The 18,393-nt window shown below is 39.7% G+C and overlaps 1 protein-coding gene across 1 annotated transcript in view; it reads right to left on the bottom strand.

Moving 5' to 3' along the window:
• Positions 1-17,916: 17,916 nt before the first annotated feature.
• The window catches only part of LOC124805184, a 38,975-nt gene continuing 38,498 nt past the window's right edge, over positions 17,917-18,393 (bottom strand). The window contains exon 6 of the mRNA XM_047265675.1: positions 17,917-18,072. Coding sequence (XP_047121631.1) covers positions 17,948-18,072 — 125 coding nt within the window. The 3' untranslated portion in view covers positions 17,917-17,947. The remainder of the gene's footprint in view (positions 18,073-18,393) is intronic.

Genomic DNA, 18,393 nt, shown 5'->3' with positions numbered 1-18,393 from the left:
ACAGTGTAGAGCAATACTCAGGTAAAGGACGATTATGAGAGTTAGATTATTTGTGGGAAGTCTACACTCCCCGCGCATTCTTCCACTGAAACTCAGTCTGGCATTTGTGTTTCCCACGATACCGTTAATATCGTCGTTTCACTTCAGGTCGCTCCGTAATAAGTGACTCATATGTTCTATGTATGAGGTTGCTGCCAGTGATTGCTCGGTAACTCTGTGTTTACAATGTAACGGTTTTCCTGCTTTTTTATGTGCACGCGAAGAAGATCACTTCTGTTTGTCCTTACTCGACACTTGGTGATTTCGATATCCGATATACCTCGAATCTCCACTAAACTATGTCACATAAAATCGAGAGTCCCTTGACAGTTACATGGAGATCAGGGTCTTCAGCCAACACTTGACACTACGACCACAGCATATGCGGTACTCCAGTAGGAGCTGCATGTGATTGTATCCTTACTCAGAAGATGGTGATAATATCTATAAAAACGTGGAAAGTTCTATTAAATGTCAGAACTCTACAAATAACTTTTCCGGAGTCCTCCAGCATTCACAAATGTTAAATGATATGGAAATCGTAACAGTGACGTACATCGCCAGGTTGCGGCTTTAATCTCTACGACAGGGCAGAAGACGCTTCATTTATTAATTTTCGAGATGTTAGGCGCCAACGCATTACGATATTAGTGGAAGACCTTTCGTTTTTATTGCTCTTAACTAATAAGTTCTTACGTGACTACGTCTGCAGAAATTGAAGCATCTGAAGTCCTGAAAGAAATATCAGTTCACTTTCCATGTACGTATAGACAAGTGACAGGCAATAATCATTCAATAAGCTATGCGACCATCTTTAACTGCAAATAGGAAATATTACGTACGAAGGTACAGTAAAATGTAGGCGCATATTGTGCTGCAGTTCACATTTATTTGTTACTCCTTTGTAAGTTATTCTTCAAAAGTTTTGACCTACTTACTTCGGGGTTTACTTCAACAATTTCCCGCATGCGCTCCATCAAATCATCATTGGCTTCTCATAAGTTGTCATGATGTTGTCATCTCTAGAAACGATGGGTAATAAGCGGAATAGTAATCGAAGAGAAGAAACGATTCTAGTAATATGCAATATAGACACATTAAGAAAAGTGTTGCGTCACGTCGTTACTTCGTGCAGGTGTGTTCTTACTGTGATTTTTTGCTCTACAGGTGAGAAGATTGTCCCTACGTTGTCAACGTAACCACAGTAACCTTGAGCTCAATCTACGGCTAGAACGCCGCACCCGAATCGACTGCAGAGCTTCAGTTGAAAGTAAAGGAACAGAGACTCATTAGAGACGCATGTGGAACAGTAGAGTGAACATCAATCACGCAGCGAAGAACAATTGCGACCAGAGATTGAGTGCCCATTATAACTTTGCTAGTGCAAGGCATGTCAAACAGGGAAGTTGCTCGACGTATGAAAAGAAGACACATTGAATTCTTACAAGGGGTCGAACTCTCTGCCACGCACTTCACAGTGGGGCGGACTTGGTTTCAGTTCCAATTGGCAGGTATTGAGGACTTACACCGATCAGGATGTACGCGTTCGATAGGTGCACAGGACTATCGACGTCTGCTTTTAATTCGAGGTAATTGGGCTGAGTGCTTCGGAAATGAATTCGGAGTTGGAAGAGGCTACAGGACATCGTGTATCACATCAGACTGTTACCAGACGACTGCATAATGCGAGTCTCCATTCCCGTTAATCCTGGTGAACATCATGTCGTACTCCACGACACATGCAGAATAGGCTGCCCAACATTGGCGGTGAGTGTTGTTTACAGACGAAACTCGGATCTGTGCGTATCTTGATAATCGCAGACAAGTACTCTGTGGATAACCCAGCGATCTCGAATGCCCCCAACACAGTGTTCCAGAGGAATAACAAGGTGGTGGTGATGTTCTTTGACGGCATTATATATGACCACAGAACGCCTCTCGTAGCTATTGAGAGCGATCTCACTGATTTACAGTATAGGGGCGAGATTCTGCACCCAATAGTGAGAGCCTACCGCCAAAAGTTTGGTGAAAATTTCGTCTTGGCAGGTGATAACTCGCTTACGCATAGGGAACACTTTCCCTCAGCATGCTACCAATGTCAGAATGGTGTGGCCTACCTGTTTCGCGGGCGTGTACCCAAACGAACATGTGTGGGATTGACTGAAACGAGCTGTTTCTGGACATCGAAAACGGCGACTTACTCTGCGCTACTTAAGAAGAGTCACCATTGCAAAAAGGCCAAAATGTGGACCAGTGTTGATTTGATAATCTCATGGATGGTATTCCAGGACTGATTGAAGCCTGCCTCCGAGCAAGAAGACCTTCCACCACGTGCTGATTTTGTTGAGGAGTTCTGTGGAAAATTCCCCGTAGGAAACCAACCATTTTGTCGTTACACAAATTATGCATGTCGCAGATGAGTAAAAAGGAATTCCTCAGAGCAAATTTTTTGTTTTCTGGGCCATGAATTTAGAAACAAAGAGAGTCGCAAAATTTTTCTTGATGTGTGTAGAAAGTTGTAACTAAATGTAGGAGTATTTCTGGCGGCACACTATGGGCATACAGAATAATTTAATTAGTTTTGGGTTTGCATTATAGAACTTGGGGCGAGAGCACACATTAATATAAATACGCGAAAGTGAAATGGCAGAGAGCGTGGATCTGGAAGTGGTAAGGCGACTATAGAAAAAAAGAAAGATTTAATGATTTTATTTTGCTTCAGTTGCACTAAATATTAAAAAAAACATAAAAAATTAGGTTATGAAAATTTACAGTAACTGAATGAGCAAAGAAGAATTTAAACGGGAAACTCTCTCGAATACTCTCTGGAGTACGATATTTAAATATTCTACCCCATCTCCAGTGTTGACAGATCTGAAATTTTAAATCTCATAAAGATTTAAAAAAAACCAAAAACTTATGCATCTCACACACACGATAAAAATAACAGATTTAAGAAGAATAAATAAGGAACTGAAAATGAGTACATTAGCTAACTCGAGATGACCGGCTTGAGCTCAGCCCATGCAACACACTATTGGATGACTCACCTCACGCTTTAACACAAAGCAGATAAAAATGCAAAATGTATAGCAAAACAAATTTCAAGCAACACATGGGTCTTTTATCTTGGGAAAGTGAACTTAAAACGAGAGAAACTGTGCCTATGTGACACATGGGTCATGTGTGAGTTTGTATTAACAGACAATTGGGCGTTTAAAGGTTTTATAACAGCATTAACGCTGTACAAGATCAGTACACTTAAAATTATACAAGAGTCAACATTTGCGTTACACTGAGATCGCGTACAATGTGTAGTGCATACCGTAGCAGGAGAAAAGATATCCGTACGTAATATAAAAATGTATGTAGGTAGTACACATGTGTGAATGTGTGTCCTACACCTTCTCCGAAACCACTGTATCAATTTCAACCAAACTTGGTATACATATCACTTGCTGTCTGAGAAGTATTTCTCTGGAGGTAAGAACCATCTACCTTTGAAACTGATGGGGTGGAGTGGAAAACAAGTGTAGGCTACGACTTGCCGGTAGCCAGATTTTATTCATGCAGTATCCGAGAATGAGCGCACACAGTAACTTGCAACAGACTCTACATATAATTCCAAGCCTTTATTATAATTTTTATGACTTACAACCTCCACAAAGTGAAGAAAGGAAAAATGTTGAGCGCTTTCGGTGTAGCAAAATTGCTTGAAGTTTTATTACTTCTTTACTACTGATTCCATTCGCGACACATTTACATATACCACTAAACGCACTTGCAAAAGAATATCGTTGTACGATACGTAGTTCAGTATATACTATGTCATGAACACTGACATGCTCGAAAAACTACCGCATTATTAATGTCGTTTAGATTTACTATCACTAACCGGCTGAACCGATTGTTAGTGCAGTTTGGTAAGAAGATAGTTTGTGCCCTTTGGAAGAACCTGGGTTACCTTAGGAAGAGTTTTGTACAGGACACATATTGATTTGGAAAATATTACGCGAATTAGGAAAAAAGTATTTACTCTTTGGCTTTTGAACTTCATCATATTTGTGATAATGCTTTTATTCTAGGCTGACTCTCACACAGAAGATAACAGCAAACAGCACTTTTTATAATGCTGTTTATTTATTTAAATAGCGGCGTTACCGGTTTCGAACCGACAGATTCATCTTCAGACGTCTTCTTGACATTAAGATATATTTTGCATTAGTTTTCGCTCTTTGCTCTCCCATATGATGAAATTTTGTTGGGCTGGTGGTATCCCACAACCAAAACAAGATGTGAGACAAGTAACTGTGCCGCGCAACGATTTTAAATGATGTACACGAATTATTAGAGTGAAGATGTTTTGGTTACTGCCGGCCGGAGTGGCCGTGCGGTTCTAGGTACTACAGTCTGGAACCGTGAGACCGCTACTGTCGTAGGATCGAATCCTGCATCGGGCATGTGGGCATGGATGTATGTGTTGTCCTTAGGTTAGTTAAGTTTAAGTAGTTCTAAGTTCTAGGGGACTGATGGTCTCAGAAGTTGAGTCCCATAGTGCTCAGAGCCATGTGAACCATTTTTTTCCTTTTTTTCCGTTACTAGCGTTGTAAGACCCTCGACGTTCCAGGGCTGACTGCTTGTTTTCATGGTACAGTCTTCACTGCTACATGAACACAAGCAGTCAGCACTGGTACGTAATGGTGAGGGATTAACAACTAAAGTAACCAAAGCATCTTCAAATCATCTTCACTTTCATAATTTACTTACATCATGTAAAATCGTTGTGAGGCATAATTACAGTTGAATAGATCTTGGTCCACATCCTGTTTCGATTGTAGGGTACCACTAGCCCAAGGAAAATTTTGACAACTGGGAAAGCAAAAAGTAAAACCTAATGTAAAATGCATCTTAAAGTGCAGAATCCGTCCGATGATGAAACTGTTGGTAAAATAGTAACGACGCTATTTATGTAAATAAACAGCACTATAAAAAGTGTCTGGTCTCTGTTATCTTCTCTGTAAGGCTTAGTATGGCAGTTTTCGGCAAAATAACATAAGCGCTTTTATTGGTAGACATGTGTTACGAGATACGTTTCAAAGTAATGAGTACAATGCTTATACAATCTTCAGGGTTTTTAATACTCCCACATTACTCCAGTAGCACGATGCGTAGATGCGCGGCGGGCGGATTTAGGTGTGCGGTTTGATGCGCTGCAATCATGGACCGTGCGGCTGGTCCCGGGGGAGGTTCGAGTCCTCCCTCTGGCATGGGTGTGTGTGTTTGTCCTTAGGATAATTTACGTTAAGTAGTGTGTAAGCTTAGGGACTGATGACCTTAGCAGTTAAGTTCCATAGGATTTCACACACATTTGAACTTTTTTTTTTTTTTTAGATGTGCGCACCTGCCCTTGCTCTTCTGTATCCTCTGCTCGGCTGTGACGCATCTCATGCCGACGCACCATGGCATGGGACAGCCCGGGAGGCGGTAGAACAGGGAGCACACCACGAGGTACGCTTACCCAAACAGGCAGACACTTGAAGGACCTGATGTTATTGCACTGACAGTAGATTACTTCCTCACCATCACTCATCGTAATAAAATTACTGATACTCAAGCACACCTGTGATAACAGCTATGTCAGTGGTTCCCAAACTTTCTTACCATGAGTGCAGTTGGATATTAGGTAGTACCCCAACTTCCCCCCCCCCCCCCCCCTTCCATCTGTTGCCCCTGACTCCACACCCCAGCCACATTATCGTCAAATTTGGCACGTAACTGTATAATGGAAGACTATTTTCGAACACTTCTATTTTTAAAATGATGAAAGGTAATGATATTTCGCTTGCGTGTGTATGTGTTCGCGCGCGCGCGCGCGCGCGTGTGTGTGTGTGTGTGTGTGTGTGTGTGTGCGTGTGTAGGGGGCGGTGGGGTACGTATTTCAATGACTAGCGAAGGAATTCTTAGGGCATCCCAAGTGCTACCCACAACTAACTATCCACAGTAAGGGTAGACACTTGTCACGAAATTTACTTCCAGTGCATTATGCCTCTCCATTGCGGCACTTGCTTCACCTTCATACTGCTACCCAGTCTAAAATCGACCAAGATGAAATGCCTGCACTGTACTTACTGTGCGTAAATAACTTGATTGCTGCACTCCTTACCTTTAAACTGGCAGAAACTGGAAGACTTCAGGATGTTAATGTTTTGTATTTGACCTCAGCCAGTAATAGTAATATATATAATTCTAAGAACAATAATACTGTGTACAGCACTATAGCCACCCTTTTGTAGTTACTGCTGTGTCATGCTGTCAATTAATCCTTTTTTCTGTCTCGAAGCGAGTTACGAAGCAATTTCTGGACTACTACAGCTACTATATACAAGAATTTTCTTGAGATATTTAGCATTTGTTACGTATATGTCTCACTTTTATCATCGGCGATTTATGGGACAAATCACAATACGTGTGTGTAGTGGGTGGACTAAGTGAGGAACTTGTAATCTCCACTGCAAAAAGTAATTATTGAGAACTTATATAATCAGTATTAGAGTATTTTATTAGAGTGTTACAAAATTGAGATGATAGTAATGATCCTTAGAAAATAATTTAATTTCACGACTGAAACAGAAGTTTTTTGCTTCCGTGGTGATACACGTCCTCTAAGTGTTTATTAAAAGAACACATATTCCGTTGTAGGCTGTACTGTGTTTTATTAAAATATTGATATTACCTAATTCTGGAGGTGAGCCATTATCAAGCACATTTGCTATGCTACGTACTATATATCGTCTTCATTGTGTAATGAGCACGACATGTAGCACATGAGATAGCATATGTGGTTGATAATGGCTTGCTGCCGAAATTAGATAGTAGTACGAGTTCAATTGAGTACGATACAGCCTACGATGAACAATGTATTCGTTTGTGAAAAAGAATCGAATAGTTTAGTTTTTACCCCCCCCCCCCCAAAAATTTCGTTTTACCCCTGAGGGGGTAGTTACCCCCAGACCGGAAACCAATGAGGTAGGTAGTAATTAAGCGTATTGTATAGATGTGCAAAGAGATGGATACTATCCTTGCATTGCACGAAAAGTATGCACAATACAGAGACGGTTACTACCCAAATAAGAACGTTCACTCATTTCAGATGAATTTGGTGCTTGTGTTCAACAGACATCTCAAAACCAAGTAGGTGGATGATGGCCTACTGTAAGACCCCTATTTCATCCCACAGTTCAGAGGGTGGTTGTCCACTGAGTGCGTTCCATACAAAAAGCGTCTCTGTCTGCCAGAAATCTTCCTTCCTTTACATAAGCTCAGCTGTGGTAGAGGTAGGCTAGTGTATGCAGTAAGCTTTTAAAAAACTGTAAAGTGTGAGGGCGTTTACAATATGTTTGCATCTGATAGGGCCATTCCCTAAAAGTTGTATGCCGATCACAAAACTGTTCTCTCGTATTGCACACTTGTAACACATACAATGTCTGACGTTGGTAATACATTACTGTTACTTATGGTCACCATGTGGCAACAGATCCACACTGATTCTCCCTGTTATAAAACCAGCACTGTAAAGCCTACCGTTCACTCACATACATTAAAGTCCCTTTTACAACTGAAATGCATATCAGAAACAGGAAACTTGCATTTGTTGTTGTAATAGGATAGTTATTACTATCATATACAGCGCCATATTCGAGCCTGAGATGCCAATGAAAACTACTCTCAACTCGTATCAGTATGTCAGATACAATTTGACTGCCGCTTGCTACAAAGATTCTGGCTATATAAACTGCATTTTAATGGTCTTTCTGCTACTACAATAGAGTATGACTCTAAGGAAGGTATCTAGAAAGCTTGTGACGTAATTGTACAATATCATGAGAGACGTCGCAATCGTGCACTTAAAAAATTTATATCAGTGTTACAGCTGGTGCAATTTGGAACTGGAACTGCTGAAATAAATAGTTTTTTTACATGTGTAGTGCTATTCGAAGTGGAATTTGTTTTCATTGTTCCTAATCAATAATGACTGCTCCTGCGGGTTTCCTCGCGAATGCTGCCGAATCTTCCGTGTTAAGCAAAAGATATTCGTTTGTTGGAAGCCAGCCGTGCTTTTAAGCTCCCCGGTCCAATATAGACAGAGTTTTTTAGAACCAAACAACAATAGCATTTGCTTTGTGAATATATGTGATATTAGCTTATATAGTTACAAACGGTTTTCTTTTTGTTTAGGGCTTTTATTTAGTCATCGGAGAAAACTAACAGTTGACGAAAGACTACTTTGTATTTTTTGTCGTTTTTAATCTCATCATTTAAATATAAATTTAAGCAGGTTATTCTTTCAACCCGAGATGTATTGGACGTTTCCATATTAACTGTAATCCGGTTAGGTCTTTGAGTGAGTCGCTGTTACTCTGTGTCAAGATAATTCTTGGGTTCGTTTTCTGCAACGCGAGGTTGGTTCAAGCGAGTTTATCTTATTCTAGCATGTTAACTGTATCCTGCTCCTTCCAACAATGAATGATTAGTAGTGAGTAGTAGCTATGTCCTTTGTTGGGAACTGTTCTTCAATGTACCAATGCAAACTGTACTGGTATCTATGAACGATCAGTTCCTGGTGGTTATTCTCTCCTTGAAATTTGTTCACAGCCTCGGTCATGTGTTTATGTCGGTTAATTGGAAAGATCCTTTACTTGTGATTCTCATTCACTAGTGACATACACTGAGGTGGAAAAACTTATTGGATACCTGCTGTTACCGTGCCGAACCTCCTACTGCCCGGCGCAGTACAGCAGTTCGACGTCGCATCGACTCAATAAGTGGTTGGAAGTGCCCTGCAGAAATATTCAGCCTTCTGCCTCTATAACCGTCCATAATTGCGAAAGTGTTGACGGTACAGGGTGTCGTGCACGATCTGACTTCTCGATCGCATCCCATAAATGTTCGATGGGATTCACGTTTGGCAATCTGGGTGGCGAAATCATTCTCTCGTATTGTCCAGAATGTTCTTCAAACCAATCGCGAACAATTGTGGCCCGGTGGCAGTGTAACACTACCGGCCGTTACAAAATTGGCAATCGCCGATAATGTCAACCTTCTGTGAAGGCTTTTTCTTGACCGTGGCTGTATCTAATGTCATGGAATCTGACTTTCATTTCGTAATCGTGAAGTAAGTAAAACAGTAACATCAGAATAGCGAACAGGTTTTGAACTGAGGTTCTACTAATAGGAGAGTAAACTGTGATTATATATACATGCGGTCTCCAGCCTAATAAGGCAATGCGGGATGAAGTTTAACTACAAAACGGAAAAAAAACTTCACCTAAGAAAACTAAACTCACTTGATATCCTAACTAACCTCTTCTAATACAGATACACTCAATATTATACAGTAACGCGTCGTAGCGAACAACACAACAGCTTAATATCGGCAAAAATTAATACGCAGTATAATTAACAAATGTAGGGTATATGGAACTACTAACAAAGTCTGACTGGCAATAGCATGAACTTCTATTATTTTTATTAACTATCACAGAAAAGATCATGATTTTGAAACGGTACTGATTACTATGTGCTTTAGAAATTTGCACATGAAGTTACACTATGCAAATGGGCAGTACAGTTATTATTTGTAAGAAAAGTTTTGATGCTGAATAAATGATTGTACTGGTAGCTGCACTTGCTCAGAAACATCCTTTATTTTCATATATCAAATAAGTTAAGAACCTTATTGGCTCCTTTAAACTGGTATGGTTTGAAGAACCATCGTCAATTGCAAATGATAACACAAAAAATTAAGAAAATGGCTAATACCTTTGATAACAACTTTAAGTGTAATGAGTAATGCAAAATTAGTCCAACAGTTAACAAGAGGACCTCGTAACTAGTCTCTCATTGGACTCCGAGACAAATTGACTTTACAAAATGACTACCAAACTTGAAAAACCACTTCAAAACAACATATACAAACAAACAAACAATTAGAAGTCTACAAAGCTGTTCTAACTGAAATAATACTTCTGACTTTCTATAACTTATGCCTACGTACAGTTATAAGCACTTCATATTTTTGTGATTGGTTATTTTCATGGCACTTTCTTATTTAAGGTAATGCTTTCTTTCTAAAACAATCTTTAGGAAACTTTAAGAGATGTACTACTGTACAGAAAACTAACCAAACTTCATAATCAACAAAGTTAATGACACTGCAAAATGCTTAGCTGCCGAAATTGTCAGTTTAATAAAAAATATGATACTCGGAATTATTTCCTTGGAAAGGACCCTGTCTAGGAATGTGACTGGGGAAAATCATGGGTGTCCACATGTAAGTTATGAGTTCCACGATAAGTTGTTATTCAATACATTACACCGGCTGCATTGGATGTACATATTTAGTTCAAACTTCTGCTGAAAGTGGTGGCACTTGTGGAAAATGACAGTGGCTACAAATTTGGTGGTAAAGCAACCATGGTTCTTGAGGGTAGCCACGTCCTTATGTAACTCTTCGTGGCGTCGTAAATTTAACCAGATGGTACCATGGTCGACAGGCAACATTACATCTCTTCCGACGCTAATTTAGTTGGCCTCAATCTCTTCTTGCCTCAATTTATACATCAAAATTAACCACATTACACGACCAAGGCCGCCGCTGATAAATCAGTATCACAGTTAGAACTTGAAAATGCCACTCGCCACAAAGAAATCCAGTACATTGCGATCTAGGTCCTCCTTTTCCATTCCCGCCAAACAACTTCGGTAATGGCGGGGCTTTACTACAGGTTTAACATTTAGCTTCCATACTTATGGAGCAGTAAAATTTTTAAAAATTATTACATTCACATACTAGTACATATAAAACCAGAAGTACAGTTACAATCTTCAAAAGCCAAAATAATTAACATAATTATTAGATATTTGCACAACCTAAGTTCTTGACTATACCGATACACCGGTGTACAACGTCAGCAGAGAACTTATACGGGTTAGTCTATACATAAATCTATCAGTTATTGGTGTTACACCAGGACATCTTCGTTTCGGAACATGAAGTCCACGAATGGCTGCAAATGGTCTGCAAGTAGTCATACGTAACCAGGACGCAGTCCATTCCATGGAATCTCAGCCCAGACCATTATGGAGCCTCCACGGACTTGCAAAGTGCCTTGTTGACAGATTGGGTCGATGGGGTCTGTCTCTGCCTCACTCGAAGCCTAACCTCGGCCTTTACCAACTGAAATCTGGACTCATCTAACCAGGTCACGGTTTTCCAGTCGTTTGGGGTCCAACGATATGAGCACGCGCACAGGAGACGCGCTGCGGACGATGTCGTGATGTTACCAACGTCACTCGCTTCAGTCGTCTCCTGCCGTAGCACATAAACGCCAAATTTCACCTCACTTTCCCGATGGATGCGTTCGTCGTACGTCCCGCATTGATTTCTGCAGTTATTTTACGCAGCATTACTTGTCTGCTAGTACTGACGACTCTACTCATACGCCGCTGCTCTCGGTCGTTAAGTGAAGGCCGTCGGCCACTGTGTTGTCGTGGTGGGAAGTAATGCTTAGATTTGGTATTCTTGGCGTCTTCTTAACACTATCTATCTCGGAATATTGAATTCCGTAACGATTTCCGAAATCGGCTCTCCCATGCATCTATTTCCAGCTACAGTGCCGCGTTCCAGGCCTGCTAATTCCCCTCGTGCCGCCATAATCGCGTCGGAAACCACTGCACTGCCCTTTTATACCTTGTGTACGCTATTCTACTGCCATTTGTAAGTGTGCATATCGCTACGCCATGACTTCTGTCATCTCCGTGTTATCAGGTTCTCACATGGTACACTTGAAGGCAGTCTACAGCGGACAGGAAATGTCAACGGTAGCATCAAAACAGCGAAAAGTTTGTGAACACAACTTTACTGTTATCTAATGACATATACGCAGGTTTATAAATTGTTGTATTCTTGGAGATTCAGCGTCTCTAGATGCTTAATAAACGTTAACACTGTCCGTAGTAGGCTGTAATGTGATTTTTAATTAATCGTCGAAATCAGCTAATAGCACGATTCAATAAAAATCACATTGCAGCCTACTACGGACCATGTTTACGTATATTAAATATATGCATGTGGTTAAGGCAACGTATTTCTTGATTGAATCATAATGAGTTTCCCCTTTCAGTTGCAGTACATGACTTTCCTAGTGCCTTTCGTATCATCACGTTGATCATCGTATGTCTGTGAGAGAGAATCTATTACTATTACCACAGAAGTGCCTACAGGTTACGTAGTTTTGAAATATATCTGCCCGTCTTGCGGTTGGAACACAACAGAAACTTCTCGTGCGTTTTGCGAACAACAAACTTCGTGTAGCTGAAGCAGCTCTATGATTTCTTAGTTATGTGACCATGTAAGACACGGGTTTGGTGGTCTGTATTCTTTCAGGTATCCATTACCGATCTACAGAACAGCAGCAGTACTTACGGAAATCGAAAATTCATCTGTTTACGACTCGTGACCTTTTGCAGCAAGATTGTGTTCAATATTCTTCATGTTTTGTGATACTCAAAAAATACTTTTTAATTATTTCTATAACCCTTCTCGGAGACTGTCCATTATTTTAATAAATTGGTACAATTTACCAACCTGATTCATGTTGCAAACAGATGGCCCACGATGGATGTTCATGAACAACATGTAAGAAATTATAAATTTGTACTGTGTATTTAATCGTGCTGTTTGCCAGTTACAGCGTTCGTAACAAGACTTTCAGGACGTTAGATTAGCATTCGTATTTTGAACTGTGTGTGTGCTGCTAGTTGTATTCGCTTTAGATTTTGAAACAAAACAGTTGCATCTTCAGTGTCTTGACTGTAGTTATGCTTGCAAAAACTATTGAAATCGGTAACATGTACAGCTAGCAAAAACATATTCAGGTAGCGAAAGAAGCCTTTCGTCGGTATTGAGCAGGTGACGTGCCGCTAACATGATAAAACAAAAAACAAAACAAAAAACCATTGCAACAGCTTCAGGCAATCGCACCATTTGATTTCACTGTTGCCTCAATACACACACATACCTCTCGTCTAGTGTCTAACCAATCGAACTCAATATCACTCCAAAAAAATCACCTCCGACATACTGAAAGCCCAGATGGCAGGCTTTTCACACAGTGTGGGCATTTATTGATGCGATCGGTGCTTTTCATCAGCATATGGCCAATAAAATCGAGTCGTAGAGTAACCTGACTATTTCATTTGCCATAGATATATGTTCCTATAACTATGAAAGGAAGGAAGAAAGAAAGGGTGGAGTTTAGGGTCCTCTCCACAACGAGGTCATTAAAGATAGAGTAAAAATTCGCATTCTTTCAATGGAACCGTGGTGGCACTCGTTTCAAACGCTGTAGACAAATCACAGGAGCCTACAAACCACATGGAAATTATTATTTGTTAAATGTGTTATTGAACTGTAATGCAAGAATTAAATGTTTTAGAAATGGTGATGCATACCTTAACTATTTTCAGTACGTCTTTCTAATTAATAGCAAAAGACAAGAATGTATTAATAATAATGTGATTCGATGATGATGATGACGATGATGACAAAGAGGCTGACAATCGTAGCAGACCATTTGTACCTACAGGAACATATTTTTATGAATCAACACAGATTGTATTCAGTTCTTAGTGCTGAACATTTTCTTGGTGCTGTGTTATATACCGTTTGAAGTGCTTTCACACGTAAATTTGAGAAATTAAGCAGCAAAATCCGAACACATACTACAGTATTAAAATCTTCGCTGAAATAAGTGTATTAGAGTGAAATGAAGATCCGATATTTATGTTATTAATATGAATTTTATGTAAAGTCTTTTGTAGTCGAAAGTGATCTCTTCATTTTTCTTGATTAAACTACATACATATTAAATTAGATATGAGATGTGAAAGGTATCATTTCCTTCTGTCACACTAAAATATAAAAAATTTAATAAAACGTATATATATAGAAAAAAATTTTGTTTCTGCTCATTGACATATGTGATCTCAAAGCAGTATGCATTTTAATTTCGTTTTCTTTGTAATTTAATATGTTACCCCAATTGTCTTCTTCCATCAGGTAACTGTGTTTCTGACTATTGCATGGTCTTCATCATCATGTTCCATTCTTAATGTTTTTTTGACAGTCACATGCAAATAATTGTCTACTGATATCTTGTTATTACATTATATTTAAAGCTCTAGAGACAAATAATCGATAACTCCCTATAAATCACTACCCTTGAATTTGATGTTAAAAATTGTCTAGTGTCCAAAAAGCTAAGCAAAAGCAGCATGTTTAGCGCCAGTTGAACAACTCCATTCTGGTCGCAAAACATGGGCGAAGTTCAACGTATTTAGTGCGGTTCTGGTAATAATTGAGTTTTTTCTCACGCATATTAGCCTGCGACACAGCACATCTCAGGATGAAACGTTAGGAACTGGAAAATTTCAGGGACCACTGTCATACAATCCAGAAGATACTTCGGCAGCTAAGACATTTTGTCGTGAAAGCCTTGATAGTATGACTACACAATTCACCCACAGAGGAAGGTGATTACTTTGATCTTATATATCTCAATAAGAGTTGGGTGTAAGTTTCGGTGAGGACTTCTAGCCATGATATATTATCTTATTCTGAATCTTTCCTCAAATTTATGGCCAATTTGTGTGCGTCCTGTCTGAAGAGAAAGTGATACTCAGAAAACCTAAAATGAATTCCGTAAAATGAGAATCATGAAACAAAATTGTAAGCTATGAGGAATCATGTAATACGAACACTTACAAAGGGATTGCCCGACGAATCGTAACACGTTAGCATTGGTGAAATATTGCCGGACGTTGCTCATGGTGCAAACAACATTATTGCATCACAACCGCGTACGAAACTACCATGACCACCCTATCTTGAAACCTCTCAATTACAGGTAACTGAGTATAAACATTGCTGCTTCCGAACTGAAGAAACCAACGAATACCCATTTTAGTGCAGGCAACTCACCAGCATTACTAACAACGAAGTGAAGCTGAACATGAAGTTCAATGGAATGGGACTCGGAGTTCTCCTCTGGGCACTTAGACGCACCACAGCAGTGTTAGTCCTCTGATAGAAAGTGGTTCCCGTATCCAACCTGACTGGGTGACGCAGTAAAGCGGTCCTTACTGCTTTTGGCTAGTACGGCTGCTCGGTTTTCTGGTGCTCAGTTAGAGGAACTTGTAGTGGTGCCAATTCTCCGAAGGGGTATGGAACTGGTGTCCTTAACTTTTCGGCATGGCTGCAGCTTGAATTTGAAGATAAAGACCCTTAACTTCTATTGATTCTCGGCATCTACTGAATTTTCTGGATTCTTGTTAGGTGAACAGAAAAATTCCTCCGCCGCAACTGTTCGATGACCCTCTGCACAGACGAGCTATCGGCGGTTCCAGCTGGCGAGGAAACCTGATTTTAAAGCTCACAGTTACTGATGGATTTCATCAGCTGTTTAAATAATGAATTTATAGGCTCATAACTACTGTCCCTGAAGTGATTAATTAATCAGTCCGAAACTGCTATTGAATATACGATTTTAATTTCAATAAACTCTCCTTCTAAGGAAACTAGACTGGACAGATGCTGAGACTTCTTCACCTGTTCCATATGTTTCAGTCAAGTCTACAGTTTACAAGATATCTTTCGTTTTCATAATTAATGCCGTCTGGTGCTGATATGTTTGGCAGGTGGTGTCGCCTGACAGGATCTATGGGAACTACATGCTTCGTTACAACGTTCTGAATCGAAATAGTAAATCACACATATTGAACCGCGTAACTAAAGTGATTTGTATAGCGGCAAAAACAATCTTATAGTAAGAAAAACGTTTGTGAACCGAAGCTTCTGCAAGTGCTCAGGAAGACCAGTGCGTACTCGATTTGGGGTGACTCGTGAGAAGTTGCTCAATGAACAGGAAGGCTCCAAAGACAATTATGTGTCGATGAACACGTGCTCAGTGATCAGTGCACAGCTGGAGAGGATGGGTCCACATTAGCCTGCAGCGGTTACAAGATCCTTGTAATGCGCTGACGGGATACAATAGCATCTGAGACCAGCACCGTAGTTGCTTTGTAAAACATTAGTCCTTTTAATAACATTCGTTGCTACTAATTTCTATGATAACCTGTCACTAGACCATTTCCTTATTTGATCAGTAGTCGAAATGCATTCAACGTATCTTTACGTAAGGTGCATAGTGCTTCAATGAAGCGAGAACATTAGACGTACTACATTCTAGTAACGTTAAACGAATAGAGAAAAGACCTATGCCTCTCTGTAGTTGTATAATACCGCACATGCGCTACCTGCGGCAGTTTTTTATTTATTTTCTTTTTATGAAAAGTAGTTTGACTTCCAGTCCTCCTCTTGTATCTTCAAAGGTCTGAAGGTGCATTTTAATTTTTTTCTTAGTCCCCCCGATTGATATTAGAATTCATGTTTTTCTCGGAACATATAATGTTTACTCTCGTATAAATAGGTTACTACGTAACGAATTTCACAAGAAAGCGCAAAATATTAAAGAAAACCCTGTAGAGACTGAAAGCGACATAAGGCAAACGAAGCGTACGCTGAAGTTTAGTGCGAGATACTCTAAACATTTCAGTACAAATCTTAATTTCCAGATCACAACAGAAAGAAGTAAGTGTACTAACACTCTGAGATATTGGGAAAATTCTGAAAATATTATGCGCTTAAATTTGTTAGTCTGTGACATGGATCTGCGAACATTCAGGTTACTTTATTGTAATGGAGGGCGTGTAAAACAAAGTCTATAAAAGAAAATTCTATGTTATTTACTCGGAGCTGATCTAAATGCCTTGGGATAAAAACCAAGTTGTTAATGCAAGAAAGCTACCTGTGAAAGCCCAGCCAGCTCAAATGCTATTTTACATTACACTATATTGCCAATGGAATAGCAGCCAAGGACCTACATGTTATTTAGACGGCAAAAGATTCATTTCACATTACGAAACGGAACTGATACAACAGAAGCCACGTAAAATAAGAAAATAACTGAATAACATGATTTTACCTTCTATTTTATTCCGTAGCGATGCATAAATAGCATTCACTTTATTTTAAGGTGTCGTAGATGGCAGATGTGAGACAGCTTACAACAATGGCAAAACAAAGTAGATGAGACACAACAGCCTAATTGTCGTAAATTTCGCACACCAGTGTGAACGTTTCACTATTGAGCGTGATTTTCTCAGCTTTCAAAGACATTTTTAATTGTATACATATACCATTGACTTCTTTTCATAGAGAGTGCCCTATTGAATCGGCAGGGAGTAATTTCTTTTTATCAACTGCCGAAAATGTGGTTGGTGTGTTCTTCACGATATTTACAAGGCTAGGTATGACACCACTAAAATTTGTAATAAACAATACATATTGCTTTCTCTCCCTCACCTTACGACGTCAGGTCTTACGGGTCTTTCAGATCCCTTGTATACAACTTAATGTAGTAATGACATAGCTACCAGAGATTTGTACTTGGTCGTTTTAGGACATGATGACCAATCCTGGCAGCGGAGTTGTACTGTGGAACCCGGCCCAGATCTACAGCGTCTCTGAGGGCACACCACAAATAACTTGGTTCTCCTCCCAGTTTTACGGTATACTAAAATTAACTTAGAATGTCGAGGTGCGCAGATTATGACAAAAAGTTTCTTAATCGACAATACATTCATTTGTGAAACATACGTTTTCAAAAATGGAATATAAACGCTTAGATACTACATTACCACTAACAAACATACGGAACAGGAAATATAATTAAACACAATGATTGCGTATGTTGAAGTTCTTTTATTTATGTTCAGAGATCGACAGCGGTTAACAACTGACTTCCTGGAATTTGGATCTGTCGATTTCAGGGCGTGCGTCGACCTCAGTCCATATCTGGTTAACCAGATCTTCACTCGAATTCTCGGCAGTGGTGAAGATGAACGTCATCTCGTCTGAAAAAGTCAGAAAAATAATAAGTTATGAGCATCTGTTTTGCCATTAAAGCTACGTAATGGGTACTAGGAGCAATCTATGTGCTTCATCATGTAGCTTACACACAGCATGATAACATTAGTTCTAACATGAAAACATTGTCACGATTTGTCGTTGTATATTTACGTCTATACTCCGCACTGGTTTTAGGTTGTCTGGTTTCCAGATCGACTTTATCTTTCGGAAGTTAATTTTGTCACCCACTCTCCTCTAAATTGTCTAAACTCCAAACAGATGTTACAGAGTCAAATTTCCGCACTTAATATTTCTCCTGAATTGGG

The sequence above is a fragment of the Schistocerca piceifrons genome, chromosome 7 (genome assembly GCF_021461385.2).
Source record: "Schistocerca piceifrons isolate TAMUIC-IGC-003096 chromosome 7, iqSchPice1.1, whole genome shotgun sequence".
NCBI lineage: Eukaryota > Metazoa > Arthropoda > Insecta > Orthoptera > Acrididae > Schistocerca > Schistocerca piceifrons.
Note: the sequence above shows the minus strand (reverse complement) of the source record. Positions and strands in the feature narration are given on the sequence as shown.